Source organism: Helicoverpa armigera, chromosome 22 (assembly GCF_030705265.1).
Source record: "Helicoverpa armigera isolate CAAS_96S chromosome 22, ASM3070526v1, whole genome shotgun sequence".
Lineage (NCBI taxonomy): Eukaryota > Metazoa > Arthropoda > Insecta > Lepidoptera > Noctuidae > Helicoverpa > Helicoverpa armigera.
In genome coordinates, this window is record NC_087141.1 from 5,315,216 (window position 1) to 5,337,702 (window position 22,487).

General features: G+C 35.6%; 1 protein-coding gene across 1 annotated transcript; it reads left to right on the forward strand.

Annotated features, from left to right (window-relative positions):
* The first annotated feature begins 855 nt into the window (after nt 1–855).
* Nucleotides 856–21,946, forward strand: LOC110382679 (carboxypeptidase D). The gene is made up of 22 exons (XM_064040321.1): nt 856–1,515; nt 4,694–4,935; nt 5,493–5,662; nt 5,999–6,195; nt 6,695–6,807; nt 7,284–7,387; nt 11,364–11,570; nt 11,971–12,165; nt 12,397–12,482; nt 12,778–12,978; nt 13,437–13,522; nt 13,875–14,031; nt 14,378–14,544; nt 15,044–15,154; nt 16,684–16,840; nt 17,228–17,891; nt 18,208–18,380; nt 18,921–19,059; nt 19,467–19,669; nt 19,962–20,061; nt 20,329–20,472; nt 20,862–21,946. Exons 1-22 carry the CDS (start codon nt 1,069–1,071, stop codon nt 20,978–20,980), a joined length of 4,182 nt encoding a protein of 1,393 aa, XP_063896391.1. The 5' UTR covers nt 856–1,068; the 3' UTR covers nt 20,981–21,946.
* The last annotated feature ends 541 nt before the right edge of the window (nt 21,947–22,487 follow it).

The window sequence follows — 22,487 nt, forward strand, 5'->3', positions numbered from 1 at the left end:
GTGGATGTGACAAGACTGCAATCTTTAATTACTGGACACCTGTTAGCAGAATCCTTACCGGATTCGGACTTAAAGCACCTAGCCTGTCGCTCGTAGGGAAACACAAATATTTCCAGGTGAGACCCGATCTAAGGAAGCTGAACTTATTTACAGCAAGACGCGCTCCTATTGGATAGATAGCGAAGCTATGCAGTACTTATCCGTGTACCCAGAAGGCCTCGTGTTCTACTATGTCTCGCCTGAGGCTACTAGACCAGCTAGTGAAAGTAGTCACGAATTGAGTCCGTAAATGTACTTAAGTGCATATAATTAGAAAATTTTGCAATCAGTACAGGGTTACAGTGGAACTTAGTGAGATTGAGATGAATATTATATAGTGTAGGAGTACCGATGTAGGCCTACTTGAGTTAGAGCAATTTCCGTTTAAGAACATGGAAATTACAAGAACGTCTTTATTGCGTGAATCGAAACGTGTCGCAAACTGACACGTCAAATAACAAACCTGCAAAAAATGATACCAGCTTCGAATCAATATCCTTTAATACGGGTAATGCCGTCCTTTTAAAAGTTCCTTCAATTTTAATCCTCAACACCGGGTGCTTGTCAAATCAAAAGTTATTTTATAAATTTGTTTTAAGTTTTCAAAATTTATATGAGATCTGTTTTCGGCTCTATTCACAAAAAGCGGAGATAGATTTTTTCATCACTTGTTTTTTTTTCTTCATCTTATTTAAACCCAGTTGATAAGTTTGTAATTTTCGTCGATCAGTTAATAGCAAAGCTCACTCAAATAGCTTGGATGGAAAACAAAATTGGGTAAAAAATCTATTTTGATCTGGCAGCCCAATCCGCCTCGGCCGTCATCGTTTCACGAACAATGATATGCGTCAGCTGTCAAAGCCTACAAATACCTATTGTTGCCCTTCTTATCATTTTTGTAATTAATTTATATTAAACGTCGTGCCGCATACCATGTTTACGGCGATAAAGTAGTGTTTACGTTTTTGTATCGGTTGCAAACGGTAAATACCCTCAGGCACATGACTAGCTCTTTATAGAGGAGCAAACATGTTGCTAGTCCACACGTGTTTATTTGTGTTATTTGCTCTATTTATTGATAACTGTGCGCCACGATCTATAGAGGAGAATGAGGAGCCATTCCTAGTGTCCCCAAAATATACCAGTTACAAAGATTTAGTGAAGTTAACCAGTGAATTGGAGAAGACGTATCCGGACCTGATTAAGTCGTACTCAATTGGGAAGTCGGTGCAAGGGCGAGAGCTGTTGGTTCTGCAGTTAAGTGAGGATGTGCAAACTCCTCATTATGAGCGACCTTCGGTGAAGTATGTGGCGAACATGCATGGTGATGAGTCGGTGGGGCGGCAGCTGACGATATACTTGGCGGAGTACTTGTTAGACAATTATGGCAAAGACGACAGAGTGACGAGGATGCTGAACACAACAGATATACACCTGATGCCGTCATTAAACCCTGATGGATTTGAGAGCAGTGAGGTATGTTGCTATTGTTATTTTATTCAAAATTAACATTGTATGAGAAACCTGTTTCTCACTATTGAATAGTGAGTGTTCAACCAGTTTTATCTGTTGAATTACATAAGAATTGTCACTCGTAAGATTTCTAATTAACTACCGAGTTCAAATTAAGTAATTAGCAATTTCATCTATATGCTATAAAATTTAAATTATCCTTAAGGTGTATAAGTAAAGGATAATATTGACAAAACTGTTTCTGATTTTCCTTTTTCATACTTTTATTTTATAATAATATGTATTACTGACTTGTTTCCTTAAAACAACCCCATTTTTCCTTGTGGTTTTATAACAATTATAATGTAATAAGCACTTTATTACTTTAACAAGCTCTTATTTAGAATAGCTGATAAATAATTTTATTTATGAAAAGGTAAACTAACTATCAATAAAAATCTAATAAGATTCTAAATTGTAAAAATATACCATCACATTCAAAAAATATGAGTTAGAAGTATTACTAGTAATTTTCCTCATACATAAAGGTAAATTATGAATCATAAATCATTAGTCAAATATGTTAAATCCTGAATCATACAAACTAATGATTTTCTGAAGAAGTCACTCCTTGTAAAACACTGGTACTCAGCTTTATCCGGTGAGACTGGAATCTGACCCCAGAATTGTTGGGAAAAGGCTAGGCAGATGGTGATTTATAAAGAAATCATAAGTAATAAAATATTGTTAACCTCAGAAATAAATTGTTAATATTCCACCTATTAAATATACTTTTACTTTTTTTTATTGTGTTTCTGTAATCTTTATTGAGGGGATTTTACCAAACCCCCAATATTCAGCTGACGTATCTTATTTATCTTAAATACTGTGAATAAAGATAGCCTTTTTTCAACATTTATCTCACACGCAACTGATAAAACTATCTAAGAAAGTAGGTAAAAGCGCTTATATAATTTTTCAAACTGTCATAAGCAAGCCAAATGGACGATTTTTTCTACCTATGAATACTAAAGAATATATAAATTTAATAACCATTCCAATATATACCAAAAAGTCAATTTCTTCAAGAAATTACTTTGAACTTTATGTATACAGGTGCAGGCAAATTTATTATCAAAAAACACATTTAATATTGAGGTAATACACCTCAATATTAAATGTGTTAATTTACATAACAAGAAAGTAAAATACAAGCACCTACTTTGTGCCACTCAACATTAAAAGTAATAGCTATAAAAAGTGACCCACTCAAGGTTTTGTAACAGCCAGTAACATTTCCTACAATCACAACAAAAGAGTTTTTATGCTACACAAAATATCTATGGTCAGTTATCTAAAACCTGTATATAAATCTGTACTACGATAATATTGGTGTTTTGATGTTTTACGAAGTGTATAAAATAAGGTTTTTATACAGTGATTGAATAATTACTGTTCCAATTTAGTTAAGCCTTGGACGAGATTTTCTGTACTTGTATCTGAATTCTATTTGTTTTGAAACTAAACAACATTATTACTTATTTACTCTGCTCTTGATGGTTTATTAAATACTCATTTCATTATAGCAATTTTTTCTGGGACCATGTAGTACAGCTTTCATTTAAAACTTTTCCACGCTGCAAATCAGCCATGTGACCCCTTACTCATACATAACCAGCAGTAGTTTTAAACCTCTGCCTATTTCAGAGCTGTAATACTATTTTCTAGTACCTTCACAACCCTGGCGTAACTGGCCATTTACTAAATAATTAGTATAACTCATACTGGCAGATGGAAAGTGCAAATGCAAAGCCATTAAATCAGATATGTAAATAAAATTAACATGACAAACGTAGAACTGATGTGAATCTGTTCATTAGTGTGCCATTTGTTTAAAAATAAATATCCATTGTTTATCTTACAATCTGCATGGTCCAGTGAGAACTCTGTGTAGCTATGGTGGCTGATTAAATACTTTTTTGATGATATTCAAGGCTAACTTTTGACCATGAATTATTACTATTTATTAAAGCAGACTGTTTTAATATTTCACCCTCATCCACATGACACAACTGGATATAATGATCCAAAAACTTATCAGTTATCATCAGTGTTAGTTTACTTTTGAAATTAAAAAAATAATATTAGAATTCAAGGAAGTTAACTTCAAGATTATTATTTTATATTTCATAGTATGTACAAGGAAATTATGATTACAACTGCCTGTTTCACCGATCAATGACATTTCAAAAGATAATAGAAAGCTAATTGAACTGCACTTCTGTAATAAACAGTGAAACTTTCCACCTACTTATTGCTCTGTTTTGCTGTTGAAAACTCAACCTTACTGTAGTGTAAATAAAGGCTATAATCATCTAACATTGACTAATTAATTGTGATCAGTTAGTGTTCAATTAATGGTCATAATTATCAGGTTCAATATAATGTTACGTTCAGAATATGCGTCACATCACAACATAATATTTTATTGATTATTGCAAGTTTTATTCACATCCGTTGCTTCTTGTTAATAGAGTCCAAAGGGGATTTGTTAAACTTACACAATAATTATGAAAGAACTTTAACTTTAGAGTGCTTTCGTTTATCTTCTCTTAAACTAAAATCAATTCATGATTTTCTTATAAACAAGCTAAAGTTAAATTATTCGTGACCATCTTATTATTATCTTGCGATATTTCACATCATAGAGACGTGACGCTCAGGTTTGAGAGGCAGGTACTTGTCAACAAACTTCTTAAGAAAAGTGTGATATTTACTTTTGATTCTATAAAAAGTTTTTCATCTATTCAAGATAGCAAATACATGTAGACAATAGCTACAGAGAACTTACTATCATGTACCTACTTCTACCAAACTATGTACATTTATTTATTTATGTATGTAATAGTTTATGTACACACACAGAATATAGACAAGAAGATAAAAAATAGAACACATAGTACATAGGCACTTGTACATATGTACTTATATGTCACGCCAAACTTAATAGTGATTTGCAACAAATTTTTTAGCACATGGAGGCTCAATTAGGTATAGTAGGAGATTAATTATTCCTCACCTACCATACCATACCATAGCACTCATGCACCACCTAAAATCTAAACATGATATCTGCGCATCTCGAGAAGTTCCTACCCATTAAGTTTGACACCACCAAAATAAAAAAACCCTTCTTTTCCAGGAAAGCAACTGCGAGTCCCTCAAAGAGTACCTAGGCCGCAACAACGCTAAAGGCATAGACTTAAACAGGGACTTCCCCGATCAGTTCGACAAAGACAAGTCTAATGATGACGAGTATTTGTACGGAGGCCGGCAGCCCGAGACGGTGGCGCTCATGCGATGGGTGACCGGCAAACAGTTTGTGCTCTCGGGGAACCTGCATGGTGGAGCGGTAGTGGCTAGTTATCCGTATGATGATTCTATGTAAGTGGTATAAAATATATTTAATACTTATTTAACGTAGTACCACAAAAACTTTAAAACGTCTTTTGAACACTTGTCTAAAAAAATGTTAGTCCGTTGTAGTATGTCCGTTTTACAGCCACCCTTTTTGAGACAAGTTCAACAGGTGTTGTAAGTTTTGGTAGTAAGGCTGTTCGATTTTTGCGTGATGTCAGAGCAATTTTCCACGTTTAATTAGCTTTTAAGGTCCTCGCGTCAATTAACTGATTCCATCAACCGTGTACATTTTACGGAGTTTTTGCGATGTAGTATTAATAGTGGTGATAAATATTTACTACAGCTAGTAAAGCTATTACAGCAATTTTTTCGCTCCATTTTAAACACTGATTCTCAGCTGCATTCGGTAACTGGAAGACGAGTCCAACCCCAGCATAATAGGGAAAAGGCTAGGCAGATGATTGTATCTCGTATTTAATTCACATATATTGTAGGTACGCTAATCCTTTACATACCTTTCACAAACGAGCATTTTCATCAGAAGTTTACAATAAGTGCTCACACCCACTTCCCCATTACAGTACCGGCAAGGAGTGCTGCGAAGAGAGTCGGTCACCCGACGACTCTTTATTCAAGCACTTGGCAAATGTATATGCTTCTCGTAACGAGGAGATGCGTGCCGGCGACACGTGCCCGCCTGAGAACTTCGAGGGAGGACTCACTAACGGAGCACACTGGTATTCTGTACAAGGTTGGTACATATCAATTTCGTACGGGTGCACTGATGATATGCACCCATGATTCGCTGCTCAAGCATTCTGGAAAACTTCGAGGGAGGACTCCCTGAATAAAATAGGTACCTAAGACTTTGTCTGAACATTCAAAATGAAAACCATGTACCGTATTCTCGTTAACTTTACATAAAGCTTTATGTGTCAAGTGGCAACTGCTATAGACTTTACCAAATTTAACAACGACTCGCAACTAACTTCTGGAGCCACGCATCTGGCCAGCACCCACTGACACCTAATACTTAATGGTTATAAATATGTATAGCAAGAACTTCACCAATTATTTCTTTTTCCAGGAGGCATGCAAGACTTCAACTACGTCCACTCCAACTGTTTCGAGGTGACCTTCGAGCTGTCTTGCTGCAAGTACCCACCTGCCGAGGAGTTGCCGAAGTACTGGCAGCTGAACAAGGAGTCACTCCTGTCTTTTATTGAGCAGTCCCATATTGGAGTCACTGGGGTCGTGCTTGATGAGGCTGGGGAGCCTGTGAAGGTAATTACGATCTTACAATCATTGCTTACTGTCTTAGATTGAAGAGTTGTGAAGGTGAAGTGGTAATGGGCAGGACACATAGCTCGTAGAACAAATGGACCCCACTGCCCATTTGAGCAGAGTTCTCTAGTGGCGACCTTGCCTCGGAAGACGCAGGAAGGACAGGATTGCTGTCCGAGTAAAGCGGTGAATCTTGGGGAAGGCTTGTGAACTCAAACTCAAATACTTTTATTCAAATTACGCTGATAAATCATCACTTTTCTAACGTCAAAAACAAAAGACAGCCCCCAAAATGCCCGCCCTTCACCACTTCCTATGTGTTTTTGCTGGGAAGAAGAAGTGGCGCCACAAACTCTCCAGCGCCTTGTCCAGCAGTGGACAAGGCGTAGGACAGGCGGGCAGGTCTTTCAGCAAAAAAAATCTTTGCTTTACACTCTACACATTCTGTATTTTAATGTTTCTAGAATGGCATGAGTAAACGTATTCGCTTGTGTTTCAGAATGCACAAATCAAAGTGGAGGGTAACGACCACGTGGTCCGCACTACAGACCACGGCTACTACTGGCGAATGCTGCTGCCGGGACAGTATAATATCACAGCCGTTGCTTCTGGGTAAGTTCAGTACATTAAAATTTTCAAACAAACATTGTGTTGTTAAACAGAATTGAGAAATAGTCAAATAAGTCTTGATGGTAGATGGCGTGACACTCGGTAAAGTGCTCTCTTTGATGCTATCTACTGCTATGTATGTATACGTATACCTTGTTTAGTTGCTCCTCTATATGTAGATATGTATACTACATATTTAAAATCTGCTGGGCGTTTCAATACGGTCTCTTTTATTCCCAACTAGCTTCCGCCTGCGGCTTCGCCCGCGTTGTGTTCGGTTATATCGCGTTTCCAAGAGAATTCTTCAAAAGTCCGGGATAAAAACTATCCTATGTTCATCAACTTTATCTCTGTACCAAATTTTGATAAAATCAGTTCAGTGGTTTAGACGTGAAAGCGTAACAGACAGACAGACAGATAGAGTAACTTTCGCATTTATAATATTAGTAGGGATTACTAACTCTTTTCTTCCTTTCCAGCTACTCAATCCCCCCCTACACGTTAATCACAATACCAGAGAACCAGACATCTCCCGTCACCTTCAACATGACAGTCCACCGACACCCTCGCTCCTTAACCGCGGGTAAGTCTCAGATGCGTTACCATGACAACTCGGCTGTCACTGTACTAACACATTTCTCGGTGGTAGCTGTCAATTTACTGCTTGTGGCTCTTGTTGAAGCTTGATTTCGAAGTTTCTTAGAATAAAGTATCAAGGTTATATGGTCGTTCTTTATTGTGACAAAAAGTGTAGGTTGAGAAAAAATTGGGTGCGATTGAATCAATGATGCAATGTTAATATTATTATACAAAATTCTATGAATTTCTAGTCAAATTATTTTTTGCAAATTCATTGGTATATTGCAATATTTTCGACAGCTACTAATATAAAATCTAGTCAATTCCTTGCTCTTAAAAAAATTAAACGTTAAAAATGTCACTGTCAGATAAGAACGACCTGTGTTAACAACTTCCTTTCGTCGTCATTTTTACTAACAATTTCTATATAACAGCCACAAAGTAAATGATAATTTCAGCAGATTACATTTCTTCTCAATATAGTCATATTACATTTTCTGTACTTTCTAACAAATCTTAAATAACATTTCAAGGAGTACGTACACATTCAGATCTACATACACATTAAAATTATTTTGTCAAATGGGTATTTAAAAAAACTACAGATCAACATATTGTTAGATCACATAACATATTTTCATGTATCCGTTGTGTCTAATCATTAATACTGTATCATTGGTATGTGGCCATTATCATTAGAAACTAAACGCAGAAATTGACTTGTCACTAACTTCACGTCGTCAAATCTATATTTTTATGGCAGTGGAAAATGGTGGGGGTATACTGAAATGGTGACAAGTTAATTTCTGCACGTTTATTTATATAAACATTGAAAACATTTTGAGGTGCAAATGGGAATATCATTACTCTTTTCATGCAATTTTGTTCTGATCATAAAACTATTGCCCCTAAGTTGAGGGAGTAAAGTCTATTTTCGCTTGCAAAGTTCCCATGGCATCTCAAATGTTGCTGTCCATCAGGGTTGTGTATAAATATGTCATTCGCATAAGGAATTAACAATGCACAATAAGTAACTTAAGCAATTTAAGCGACTTTATATCTTAAGTACACGTGGATAAAGCTTAATTTTCAATGCCACTTTTAAATATTATGTAATGTCTTGCCGTAGTATGTAAATGAAAGGTTCCAATTTTAAAAAGTACAATATAATGCAGTATGCTAATAGAAGTATCTAGACTTTGTATATATGCAGAATAACTCATTTAGGCTTTCACAAGCACAAATGTCAAAAATACGAATAAATTTGATTCTAGTTACCCATTTCAAAAGCATGGAGAAGAACGGGCAAGAAACTCCATGGTTACTCTTTATAAAAAAAGAAGGTACTACAGTTTTATAGTATATATTGGCACATACAATAATAGCATGCGAGGATCATGTAGAATCCCAAACAAAAAGATCTGAAAATAAAAGTACCTATATATTGAATGAGTATAGAGTATATAATACAAGATAAACATCTGTCATTGGACGGCTGCTAATATAACGTCATATATCTTGATTCTGATTGGTCAGCACTGTTGCAATAGTGTGTAGTGTTATATTCCTTTCATTTCTGTGTGGTTAAAAATAGTTGCTTTATTAGTGGGAATAGAAGTATGAAGTCATGGTATATAATGTATTATTTTGATGTTTCAACTAAAAACAAAAAAATAATAATAATTCAGATATTAGAGATTATAGAGAATATAATTTTATGGGTTTTTGTGACTAAAGATAGACGATTCCATGAAGATAATATATTTTGTATTTAGTTGAAACATCAAAACATAATTTTAACTAATTATTGTGTAAACTTAAAACTGCCATCTCATTTCTATTGGGCTTCCTTATCTCATACAACTAACATTAATTCTAAATACTAAAATGTAGCTTTTGTGACGCAATACTAATATAAAATTAATCTTAAGACCAAAGCAATAACGTCGAAATTACAATAACATAGGACTAGGTGTAAGCAAAACGGCCCAACTTAAAATAGTTTGAATTTAGAATAAGTATAATATTGTGGTCTATTGACCAGCCAGTGAGTAGAACTACTTAAAACTTTTTAAATCATTATATTTTAATTATTATCTATGGACAGAGAAATTTGACCTTTATTGTGTATAAAATACGTTTTAAATTATATTGCTCAAGACTTTCAGTTTAAGCTGAATCAAAAAATATTATTAGGTACTAAGCATTTGAAAGGTATTTAATTGGTTTAAAATATTTGGTCTCATTTAGGTTTTAAAAAACGAAAATTTAAAGTTATTATAGTTTGAATGAAAACTTTAAAAATTGTATAGTTTGTTCTTTTCAGAACACTTTTTTCTAGATTTATCTACAAAATTTTGTTTTAATCAAATAATAAGGCTGCTTGTTTAGTATTACTGTGCCAATTAAGTAAATTATTCGAAAAAAATAAATTCAAAAATAATGATCTCAGTGATTGTGATTGATTTGTTTAAAACTAATTAGAATTTTCTTCTAATTTTAAATTATAAATTGGTTGTGTGTATTTCGATATGTTAGTGCTCCAAATTATTTATAAATTAGTGCATTTTAGGTATTTGAATGCGAAGTAGGTTCTTATTAAACAGTAAAGCACAAATCTGTTTGCCTTGTTTCATCTATGAAATGTATCTTCAAAAAACAGTGGAATAAGTAGACTTAATTTCCAGACACTGTAAAACTGTATTAGGATTTAAGTGAAAGAGGTATCTAATTGGAATTATAATACGGACATCAACAACTCAGATGTCACTTTGTCCAATATTAAGAGCTTTAAAAATATTATGTTAAAAGAGCACTTATCAACTAAAATGAACTTAATAGTCAATATATAAGGTCGAAAATTGTATATCAGTTTTGCAGCTACACAAATGATGTTTAAAATAAGTTGTCTGTACATAAATGGCCAGTACGATGTATATGAGCAATAAACGTCACAGGTACACAGTAATCTAACGCTTTGTTTTAATTAACACCTTTTCATGTTGTTTAGGTTCATTTAGCGAACGTTTTTGAATTTACTTATTATTTTTTTTATGTTTAAGTTATTAGTTCATCGTAGCTTGTCTATGTCAAAAAGTTTGTGTTATATTTGAGCAAAGAGTATGTATACCCTATATTTTTATTGATTACCTAATTATTATTATTTTTTAGAGTTGTAGTAGTTATAAAGTTAAAACTATAGGGCTAATATAAAGCTATAAAATACTAATATGAAATGTTCGTAAATGAATCTAACTACACTCTGGGATATTCTGGTTTCCTTTTTTTCCAAATTTTCTTTTACTTAGGCTTTATTTTCTCCTTTTTTCTTTTTTTTTTCAATTATTTTTATTGGTGGTGGTTTTGTGTTTATACTTTACTTTTTGTGCGCTGTTGATTTGCCCGAATCTTTCTAGAATAGCTTTTTGTAGAACATATGTAGAGCCTCTTTTCCATCCTGACATCCTAGTAGCCAATACACATTTTGTAATTTCAACACTGTGTTAAACAGAATGCATGAAGTTCTTTTGTGTTTAAAAGAATACACTTTTTTGTTTGGTTTGAGTTTTGAACCGAAATTTTGTTTTTCACCACTAGGAAAGGAATTCCAAAACTTACACTCTGAAATCATAAAACTCATACTTTTATTAAAATACCATTCCAAAGATCTTATTTTAGGCACGACACACCATTCGTCAATCATTTTATCTCAAATTCCAATCCACATGTAGTTCCAACATTTTCTATCTCTTAAAACTCGGGTACACAAAATGTCTGCAGCATGAAACACATAAATACCTACACACGAAAGGAATCATCCATTGATCATACCTCTAATCATTCATATTCCGAACATAAAAAACTGCACAAAAAAATCCAAAACAAAAGAAACACACCAACCCAACAACAAAAATCAACATCAACCACATATACCAACATGACAGCAAAAACATTTAAATTTTCAACGGGCAAATCTCCAGTGCATAAAAGGCGCGCTCGTCACGACATCGACGGTATTTCCGCAGTCGACTTCAGCCACCACGACTATGCTAAGATGGAGAGCTTCCTCAAGACTTTGAATGAGGCGTACCCGGAGATCACTAAGTTAACCAGCATTGGGAAGTCGGTGGAAGGCAGGGAGTTGTATGTACTTGAGGTGACGAAGGACCCTGGAGTGCATAAGCCTGGTGAGTTGTTCTTTTGTTTTTTTTATTTATTTATAATTTATGTTCGATGTACAACAGCGTACTTAAACAGGCGTTCTCTGCCAGTCTACCTTAGGGTGGTGAAATATAAATGGTTTATATTTTTTTAATTGGCGACTTTGAGTTCTAAGCTGAAAATTCAGGAGTACCTATATCGTCCAATATATGTGAGAAGAAGCCTGTGTTCAGGAATGGGATCGACAAAAGTCTTATTATGATGATGATGCCGTCCACTCTAATATTACTCTTGTAGCATTTTCAATAGGTTACTTTTTCAAAATCCAATACATGTTAATCAGGTATCCCATTTATAGCACATTTATAATTTAAAACTTGTGCTATTTATCCAATATTATCTGACTTTAAACATCCCCTTTACCAGGCAAGCCAGAATTCAAGTACGTAGCCAACATGCACGGCAACGAAGTAATAGGTCGGGAACTGCTCCTTCTTCTCGCCAAGTATCTGTGCCAGGAGTACATCAGCGGCAACGGGCGGATACAGACCATGTTGAATACCACCAGGATACATCTGCTGCCTAGTATGAACCCTGATGGGTATGAGAAGGCTCAGATTGGTAAGTACCCTAAAACTCTATATTTGATATTATGTAGCTAAAATTAAAATTTATACAATACAGGCATTTACAGGTATAATATAACATTTACTTAGTATTTTGTATTAAAAAGCTGAAGAATTTACTGGCAATTTTATAAGAGTCTTAAAAAAATAATGCTTTTACTTATTACAGAATTTAATGTTTTATGTAATAGGTATTTCTTTATGTAGGAATATAATTTCGTTACAGGTGATTACAGCAGTCTGACAGGCAGAAGTAACGCTCATGATGTAGATCTGAACAGGAACTTCCCCGATCAGTTCGGCGAGACTAGGGTAAGTGCAATAGTAATGGCAAGAGTCCACCACAAAAAAATACGCGTTGTCATGAGTCCACTCCTTTCCTCAGTTATTGGTTTACATGATGTACTTAAAAAGTACATAGAACTTATTTAGAAAAGTTACATTGGCTTGACCTAGAATCGCATTAACAACTTAGGCCACCACGACTTACTAACCAGTCGCAGGACAAAAAATACGCCGATGTATGAAAAATTACAGGTTTATTTGACATAAATCGATTTCTCTATGTCAATCTCACAAATAATAATTTACTCCACATTTTTCCCAGGACAACAAAATCCCCGAGCCAGAAACGCGCGCAGTTATGAACTGGTCACTTTCCGAGCCATTCGTTCTCTCAGCCAACCTTCATGGAGGAGCACTAGTCGCCAACTATCCCTACGATGGCAACCCTGCCATGGTCAGCGGCCACGAGTATCTCACGCCTGACAACCCTGTGTTCTTACATCTCGCACATACTTATTCTGATGTAAGTATATAACTATCCTCTGTGAGCTATCCTTCACGGAGGATCACTAGTTGCCAACTATCCCTACGATGGCAACCCTGCCATGGTCAGCGGGCACGAGTATCTCACGCCTGACAACCCTGTGTTCTTGCATCTCACGCATACTTATTCTGATGTGAGTATATTTGACTATCCTACTAATCACACTAATGTCGTATGTGTTTATTATTCATTTAAACCAAAAGCACCTAATGGATTTTGATGAAACTGGCGATAATATAGCTTATATATTAAAATAACATACAAACTGCTTTTTATCCATATGCGGGAAGCAGTTCCCTAGCGACGCGGTTGAAGCAGCGGGTGGAAGCTCAGATCAGAGAAGATATTCGTGTCTATGTAAAATGTCTAAAATGTCTATGTAAAAGTCCGAAATTGTGTGTGTACTCAGGTTATTATTATTATTGTGTTAATTTCAGGCTCATCACAAAATGCACTTGGGACAGCCATGCAAGAACTTGCCTAGCGAGAGGTTCCCCGAGGGCATCACTAATGGTGCTAAATGGTAAGTAATACTTAATAGAAGTATATAAAATATTTCTCTTATCCGTTGTCCATTGCCAGGTTTGAGTTATTGATTCTCATCTTCACTTCAGAACAACAATATCATACTCTTTGGAACATAATTTTGCAGACGACTTTGTACTTATAATTTTGGTTCTGTCATCAATGCCAAAACTACTCTTATATAGTTCTCGCAAAACACAATGGCGGTTTAGGACTAAATTACGATGATGAGTAAACGCTTGTGACCCATGCATAGTATTAATAGTTTTAGTGCACATTGTTTCGACGACGACAAAACATTTTGCGAGATACCTATAGCATCAAATTATATAAGACATTTTTACTTCTAGGTACGTGCTAGCGGGCGGTATGCAGGACTGGAACTACTTATACACCAACGACATGGAGATCACGCTGGAACTCGGCTGCTACAAGTTCCCTCCGGCCAGTGACCTACCTTCCTACTGGGAGGATAATAAGGAAGCTTTGCTCAAGTTTATTGAACAGGTAATAATAATGATGTTTGTTTTACATGAACTGGCTTAGATACTAACAATAGCATTTTGGAAAAAATTGTCGTAAAGCCACCTTTACCATCTTGCTATACTTTTGGAGTGTTCGTAATAAATAAACAGATGACAATGATCAGATTACAATCTCGTTCTGTGGGCGGCAGTGTACGAACTCACCTGCCAAGGGTGTCTAATTTGGTTTGAATACCGAAAGAAGACATCAGAATACATGAATGATGCATGACCGAAACATCAAACTGGTTGCCGCTTGGATACGGCCGTGCCGAACTTTCGAATGTCAGCCATATTGATTAGTTACACTATGTATTATTACCTCCCAGGTCCACACCGGAGTGAACGGGTTCGTGCACAGCCACATCGGACACCCGCTAGTGAACGCCAGCATCAAGGTGCACGGCGTGATGCACGGCGTCCGCACCGCGCAGTACGGCGACTACTGGAGGCTGCTGGAGCCTGGCACTTACAATATCACTGCTATGAAGCACGGGTGAGTGTACTGCCACATGGACGCCCGCTAGTGAACGCCAGCATCAAGGTGCACGGCGTGATGCACGGCGTCCGCACCGCGCAGTACGGCGACTACTGGAGGCTGCTGGAGCCTGGCACTTACAATATCACTGCTATGAAGCACGGGTGAGTGTACTGCCACATGGACGCCCGCTAGTGAACGCATCAGTAAAGTAGCAGCAGCAATGTGGGAACCAGGGTCACAGCAGATTCCAACCACAGCAGAACCAAACAAGCTCTAGTAGGGTTAGTCGTCTTTGTCTGCCCTCCTACGGCCTCTCACATAAAAAGGTCTTCTTAACTGTCTAAAACCTTCTTAACATCATTAAAAACTTTACCCCTTGACAACTGCTACATATCATAGACTTCCCCCCACCACAAAACAGGAATATTTCATATCCAAAACCAGACTTCGGTTTTGTACAATTGCAAATCTGAGAATATAAACCAAATTCTAAAGCATTTATTTTTATTTCCAGCTACGAGAGCATTACTGAACAAGTGACAGTACCCGAGAAGGGTTCAGTGAGCATGAACTTCACTCTAATGGCCGACGATCCCCAACACTGGTCTTCAGCCTACGACTTCCGGTGAGTCACACGAATATCGACCTTACGCGGTGGCGATACGGCACAGTTTGCTTTGTCACGCTTGTCACGACGCTTGCCTGTCTCATGTTTTGTGTTTTATTTTTTCTATAATTTTCTTTTTAAGCACGCAATTGTGAATGTTTTGAGGGGTTGGTTAAACAAGGAATGTTATATAAACTCGAATGTTACATACTCAATTTGATGAACAAAGTTTAATGACATTGAACGGTATTACCATACATGTAAAAAATAATGTCAATAATCGATACCTGCAGTGAAATAAAAATATCGATATATTTTTAACTTCATTCCTTGGACAATCAACCCTTGTGTATTTTTATTTCTAAGCATCGTGTTATAATTACAAATGCACTTCGCTTATTTTTAGTACCTATACTTTTACGTTTTTTATCCTTAAATATAATATTTTTGCTACAAACCGTTGTACGAAATTTTGAAAGAAATCGCAGTTAGTTTTTTATCCCATTTACGTCGTTTATAAAATTATTTTTGTTTTGGAAATTGAAATTGCTCTCTATTTTTTATCGATACTGAATCACAAAGTATTATTTTATTTTTTGTCCAATATAATATAATTAATTTCTGACTGAATTTTTGGTGCTTTTTTAAGATTTATTTTGATAGTATTAGTACTATTTTGCTCTCTATTTTGTCTTACTAAATGTTAAGGTGCCTTCACTATTGTAAAAAATAATCTACTAATGGCCATATAATTTTACTAACCCACCGTGTTACGATGGCAACACTATGTCCAATAAAAAGGCACCATAACTGATCTAAAACTCGAATGTATTTTCTACGAACAATTTTCTATTGATCTCTCAAATAATATTGAAAAGAAAAAGTTTTTTTGAGATAAAGCTGTCATGGCAGCTCTTACTATAGTTTTAGACTATATCTTTTATATTTTCTATGTTTATTTTTACTCTTAATTTCTTATGGCTTCGTACTTAACTGTAGTTTTTAATATTAGTATATTTTACGTCCCAGTGTATTAATATCGCTATAATCTTTTATTAATAAACTGTTTATGCACGCATTTGTGTTGTTTTTTGCACTAACTGTAAGTGGTTACTAATATCTCTTTGCATACTAATTCTTATGCACAAATCGATATCGATTTCTTCCAAATCATCATCATATTGATATTAGGAGAAACAACAAGACGAGTTGCCCCTTTATATAAAAAAAAACATCAGAGACAGCTGTCTTCAAATACCTCCAAAACATTTCGAGATACACAGCACCAAATGCAAGTCGTAGCATTACATTCTATAAATTTTCAATACTCTTGACATAATATGCACACTTTCAGAAAGGTGCATTGAGGACAAAGCATATCCAAACCTCCCAGAGGTTCACTATTTAACATAATAGGTTTATTGGTATTGAAATATATTTCTGAATCGCATGGCATGTAACCTTAGGGCACAAAATCCAATAAATATTTTGATACAGTGTATAGTAGTAACAAATTCTCACCCAAAATTTATGACACACATTCACAGCGTACTAGACAACATAATAAACACCCGGTACCACACTCGGCTGGAGATGTACTCAGCGCTGTCGGAGCTCGAGAACCGGTTCCCCAACATCGCCGAGTTCCGCGCCGGAGACAGCATGCTCACCTCCACCTTCCATCAGCTCAAGATGACGGACGAGGTAATGTATAACGTTAACTATAGGGCCTGAAACATTTGTCATTGAAATCGGTCTCATTTAAAGAATGAAAAGTCGATTTTCTTGTGACTCTTTGAAAGGAGCAACTTCATCATCATCATCCACTGACTTTAATCAAATTTTATTCGGGGTCAACTCAGCAAGTTTTCATACAAAGGAGCAACTTATTTATTTTAAAACTACAAACTTATAAAGCTTGCAAACGAAAATATAAGTTACCTTCTATCTTCTTCGACGAAAGTAATGGGTAGACCTAAAATAATAATAGTTTTTTTTTTTTTATATAGATCTTTGAGAAATATAATGTGATAATGGTCATAGCGCTTCTCTGTGCCATCTTATCTAATAACCACATTTTTTCTTTTCTAGGTCGGCTCCCCAGAAGAAACCAAATTCCACATCGCCATCTGCAGCAGTTTCTATGGCTCTCAACCCTTAGGCCAAGAAATGTTACTCAACTTCGCTCGTCACATCGGCACGGCCTACACTATCGGAGAGCCCGTACACAAACGCCTTTTACAAAACGCTGTCCTACACTTCATACCAAACATAGACCCTCTATCAGATAAAATAGTTAAACAATACGATGGCAATGATAAGTGTGATGTTGCTCCCTTAGAAGAAGAATTCGGAGACAGTTTATACAGTTACCTAACTAAAAAAGATTTAAATCCACTCTCAAATTACACTCGAGAGAAATCTTTTATCAACATGTTGGAAGCAGAAAAATATGATTTAATTCTAGAACTTTCTTCTGGTTCTGAGGATATTTCTTATCCAGAGTTATCGAAGAATTTGTATGAGAAGTTTGCTCAGGTGTACCAGGATAGCAGAAATCCGAATGATAAGTACCAGTGTAAGGGCAATGGAGTGAAGCATGGAGACTTAATAGATGTGTTATGTGAGAGATATAATACTCCTGTGATCTCTGCGGGGCTTAGTTGTTGTAAGATGCCGGTGGAGAGCGAAATAGCGTGGGTTTGGAGAAATAATCTGAGAGGAATTATGAAGTTCATTGAACGGGCTAATACTGGTAAGTGCAATTGTTTGCAACCGACTGCTTCTTGGTATTAAGATTTACCAAAACCCAATAGTTTCAATTATGTTCTTATTTTCTCATTAGCATTCAAACACAGTTCTCATCAAATAACTTTGCAGCTCTGAAGTTAGCTATTTGTCACCTCGCACATGCGCAGTGATATGTATATTTTTCAAACATTATGGACTAGCGTAGCCAACTTCGGAGCGAGAAGCTTATTTGGCAAGAACTATAGCAAGATTCATTCCTTTACACGTTACGTTTTACTTCTAATTGGATCTACTTACATCTTCTTCATTCCATCTATCAGGTGTTGTGGGCTTCATAAAGAACGAAGAAGGCATGCCGATGCGAGAAGCCATTGTGGCCGTCACGGGCATCGAACGCCAGTACCGTGTAACTCGCAACCTCGCTCACTACCGACTTATGTTGCCGCCTGGAGTGTACCGTGTTATTGTGCGCTGTCATAACTATCATGATCAGGTAATGTAGAATGCTGGTAATATACCTACTGTTTATTTATTTATTGGTACATCAACAGTATTACAAACGAAAAATATGTAAATAACATGAATTGTATTAAAAAATAACAGTTGTCTCATCTAATTGCCTGTGGGACTGTTCGAAGGAGTTACTCCCGAGTTTTACACCCCTGGTATACTCAGGCACAAAGGTGGTATTTAGTCATGAAAAGGCTGACACTCCTCCGTCCCCCCTCCTGCTGCAATCACGGGGGATCATCTGATGATTACCCAAATATAAAAAGAATATGAGATAGTCTATTCATCATTTAGTGCCCAGTTTTTATTTAATACATTCTTCACTTGAACATGCTTCCAATATCTCGCCAATAAAGTAAAATAGGTTTGCATTAAAAATAATTGCTCCACCATCTCGGATATACCGCCATGTTGGATTTAAAATGAACTCAATGCGATCCAAAATTGCGTTGAAAGACTACAGCTAAATATTCATACATTTTCAGTTACATAAAAGCTTCTAATAATGTTTCCCCACTTGCAGTCGCTAGTATGGACGGTAGTAGAAGGTGTTCTGAAGAGTAAAGACATTATAATGCGCCGTATCAACTCTGACACGATTCCTGGAGGACAGTTCACTGAAGTCAAAGTGGACGACAACCCTAATGTTGTTTATGTCACTGGTAAGTCGACGTGAAAGCGTGGAATTTTCTACTCTATGCTGTTTATTTATTTATTTATTCCATTTATAGAAGGCTTACACACTAACAGAAACATGATATAATGACTGTAATATTATCAAATATTTAACGATGAAGTTTCATATTCAGTCTTGAGTTTTTATAAAGTTCTTTTTTTTTTAATATTAAAACATTTTAAGATGGACAGAAGTGTGGAATTAAAAAAAACATCTCTATGAATATACACCGAAAACAATTTAAAAGCTGTCCAAGCAATTTAAAGTTTTGCTCCCTTCATTTCTTTCATTATTTTTGATCTTCCCTACATTGATCCAGTTTTGTTCACAACCTTTTTCTGTCCTCACATACATATATATAAAAACTACAAACTAAATATACCTCCATTTCAGGTTTAACCCTCGACCGCAACAGCAACCCTCTACCCTCAGCATCAGTTATTATTCGTCCTCTAAACGGCAAGACGCCTATAGTCACAAACGCGAGCGACGCCACGGGGCGGTACATACTCACTCTACCGTTGGAGTATAAAGCTAAAGAGGTCGTAGCCAGCGCCTCTGTGGACGGATATATTACTAAACAGAAGCATATTGTGGTAAGAATTTTATACAAACACATTGTTACTTTAAATTCAGTATATCGAAATTCAAAGTTCTCGCCAAACTTTATGATGTTTCGATACATTGCGCGAGACGCTGCGCAGTGACAATTTTAAAGTACAGCGGACATGATGGTATGGAACATAAATGCGTGATTTGGCTCGGAAATTAGTCGCAACCCGCCATTCAGCTTGGTGAAAATTGTACCAAGAAGAACAGCTCTACCTAGGATCAACCTAATAATAAATCACTTTATATGAAAACACTTTATACTTACTTCTTTTACAGATAAATGGCAAAGAGAACTTGACACCTAACGTGTTATTTAAACTGGAGAGTGATGACTACGTACTGGGCATGCCGCGTCTAGTCTTCGTCATGCTGGCAGGTACGTAGTTTAAAAATAATGTTAACCTTATGTCTTATCGTCATGCGTAATTCGAATCTTAATGCCAAAGGAAAATAAACCTTAAACTGTACGAATTAAAATCCACAATTATAAAAAAAACTTTTATATAAAAATAAAGACCAAAAAGTTACTTCTTTTTCAGCTACATACACGTATGTACAACCGTCAATCTCAAAGGCACATAATCTCATTAACTTCCACGCCAAAATAAACCTTAAGCCCTACTAAATAAAGCCCAAATTCCAGGAGTGATCGGCGTAGCAGTGGTGACGATATCGGCGTGGTGCTTCAGCTGCCGCGAGCGAGCGAAGGACTCACGCCGACAGTATCTGTTCACGCAAATACCTAGTGACGATAAACGACCGCTGTGTGATGAAGTTAGCTCTTACGGTAAGATACATATAAAATTTAATTGTGTGTATGCTACCCCATTGGTTTATAGATGTCAATTAATTGTCAAGTTCAAATATTTGACTTCTACTAACTGTTGCGATCTGTTCCAACCGCCATTAGCCTTTTCATCATAATCATCAGTATCACCTTTTTATAATTTTTCACTTTTTTTATCGTCCCACTGCTAGGTACAGTCCACCTCTCACACAGAGAAGGATTGAGTATGAATCATTGCTCAATGCAAGCATTATAAAAGTTTTTATTTTTCAAATAAGTTGAAAACCACACTTTCACAGGAGAAGAATTCATTCAAAGCGAGATGAAGACGATATTTCGTCTCGTTCGTTCGATATGTACCAACTATTCTAATTTACAAATAATTTCAGACATAGTCCGCAAGCCCTACTTCGATGAAGAAGACCTACCCCCCTCGGAAACGGACTCTGAAGAAGAAATAGTTCTCCTCAGGAACGATAGAGAGTGGAAACAGGTGGACCAGGAGTAACTTAAATAAATTAGCATATACGCCGATGATACTTTTGTCCAGTAGTAGAACGAAATACTGTTATATAGGGTGACTGGTGACCACTTATTGAGCAAAAAAACGAGCACAAAGTTAAAAATTGGAACAGCTTTTATATCAATGTCATAATACTAATGAAAATAAAAAATAAGTTCCTTTGGGAAAGTTATTTTTAAACATGGGTAATCACGTGTTCAAGCATCGGTCAATAATAACCAGTCACCCTAAATAACAGACGTATACTAGAGAGAGAAAGTGAATAAAGGTATCATCGCGGAATATGTCAGATTAGTGTCTGCACTGTGGTGCATAGAATTAAGTCTACATTCATTTATTTATCCAAGTTAGGTTCAAATACGCCGAAGCGCTTCGTGAAATGGTAGGTTTGCTTGGTTCATCTTGGCGGGGCACTACCGTGCTCCCCGATAAAAAATATGGTTCTCCTTGAATCTATCCACCACAGTGATATATTATCGAATAAATGTTTCTTTTTTCAGTAGAATAAATGTTTCATTTTTCAGAAACTAACCAATGTCAAACGAATATTTTGCCGAACTGACTAATTTATTTCAGGATTTCACTAATCGATTTAAATAAATGTAATATAAAAGTAGCTTTACGTACAATCATAATGATAAAAGAAATATTTACAGTAGAAAATGATATTTTTTACTTATTACTAACTTAGATGGTTGTTATTTTAAATGTTGTTATTAATCGGAAATGTATTTTAATAATATTTATATGAATTTAATTAATTGGAAAGATCTCTAGATTACATCATTTTTCTACTATCAGTATTAAAATTTACAATTTAAATCCTTCCAGATATTGGCTCACATACATTCCTATGCAAGATTAATCCTTAACTCTTATTGAATAAGGATCATTTTTGTACAACAGTTATTTAAATATATATCTTCAGAAATGTGCTAGATAATAATTTAATAAATGAAACAACAGCAATAACTAAATATATAAGGATTGTAACAAAGTATAGTTTATGCTATAGAAATATTAGAATCATCATCCTCCGAGCCTTTTCCCAATCATGTTGGGGTTGGCTTCCAGTCTAACCGGATTAAATATTAGAATATAAGCTTATTTATTCCTTCTCATATCTGTACATTCCTTTCTTATTCCTAATACATATAATATATATACTGTATACTACTAAGTGCCTTGAATTTTATACTTATATACAGGGTTTTTATACATATATACAAAAAATATACTTTCTTACTTCTATTTTGATATGTAATGTTTTTAAATAGTTCATAAAACCTGGAAATTAAAATGTGTAATGCAAAATATTGTTTATATACTTCTTCACAAGTCAATGTAAAATATTTTGTAAGTGTATACCGTTTATGAGTGAAATTCCTATTTATTTTTGTGCTAATATTTTCGCGCTTTAAACGTCCAATTAGATGTAAGAATAAAGTTTTAACGTATCAGTTACTTTCTAAAAAAGTAAGAAAGCTAATTA

What these genes read in the sequence shown, in the direction of transcription:
- LOC110382679 (XM_064040321.1), top strand. Translation starts at nt 1,069, where the DNA reads ATGTTGCTAGTCCACACGTGTTTATTTGTGTTATTTGCTCTATTTATT. An exon ending in TATCCGTATGATGATTCTAT is followed by an intron (nt 4,936 to 5,492) that starts GTAAGTGGTATA and finishes TCCCCATTACAG; the next exon opens with TACCGGCAAGGAGTGCTGCG. An exon ending in CTAAACAGAAGCATATTGTG is followed by an intron (nt 19,670 to 19,961) that starts GTAAGAATTTTA and finishes CTTCTTTTACAG; the next exon opens with ATAAATGGCAAAGAGAACTT.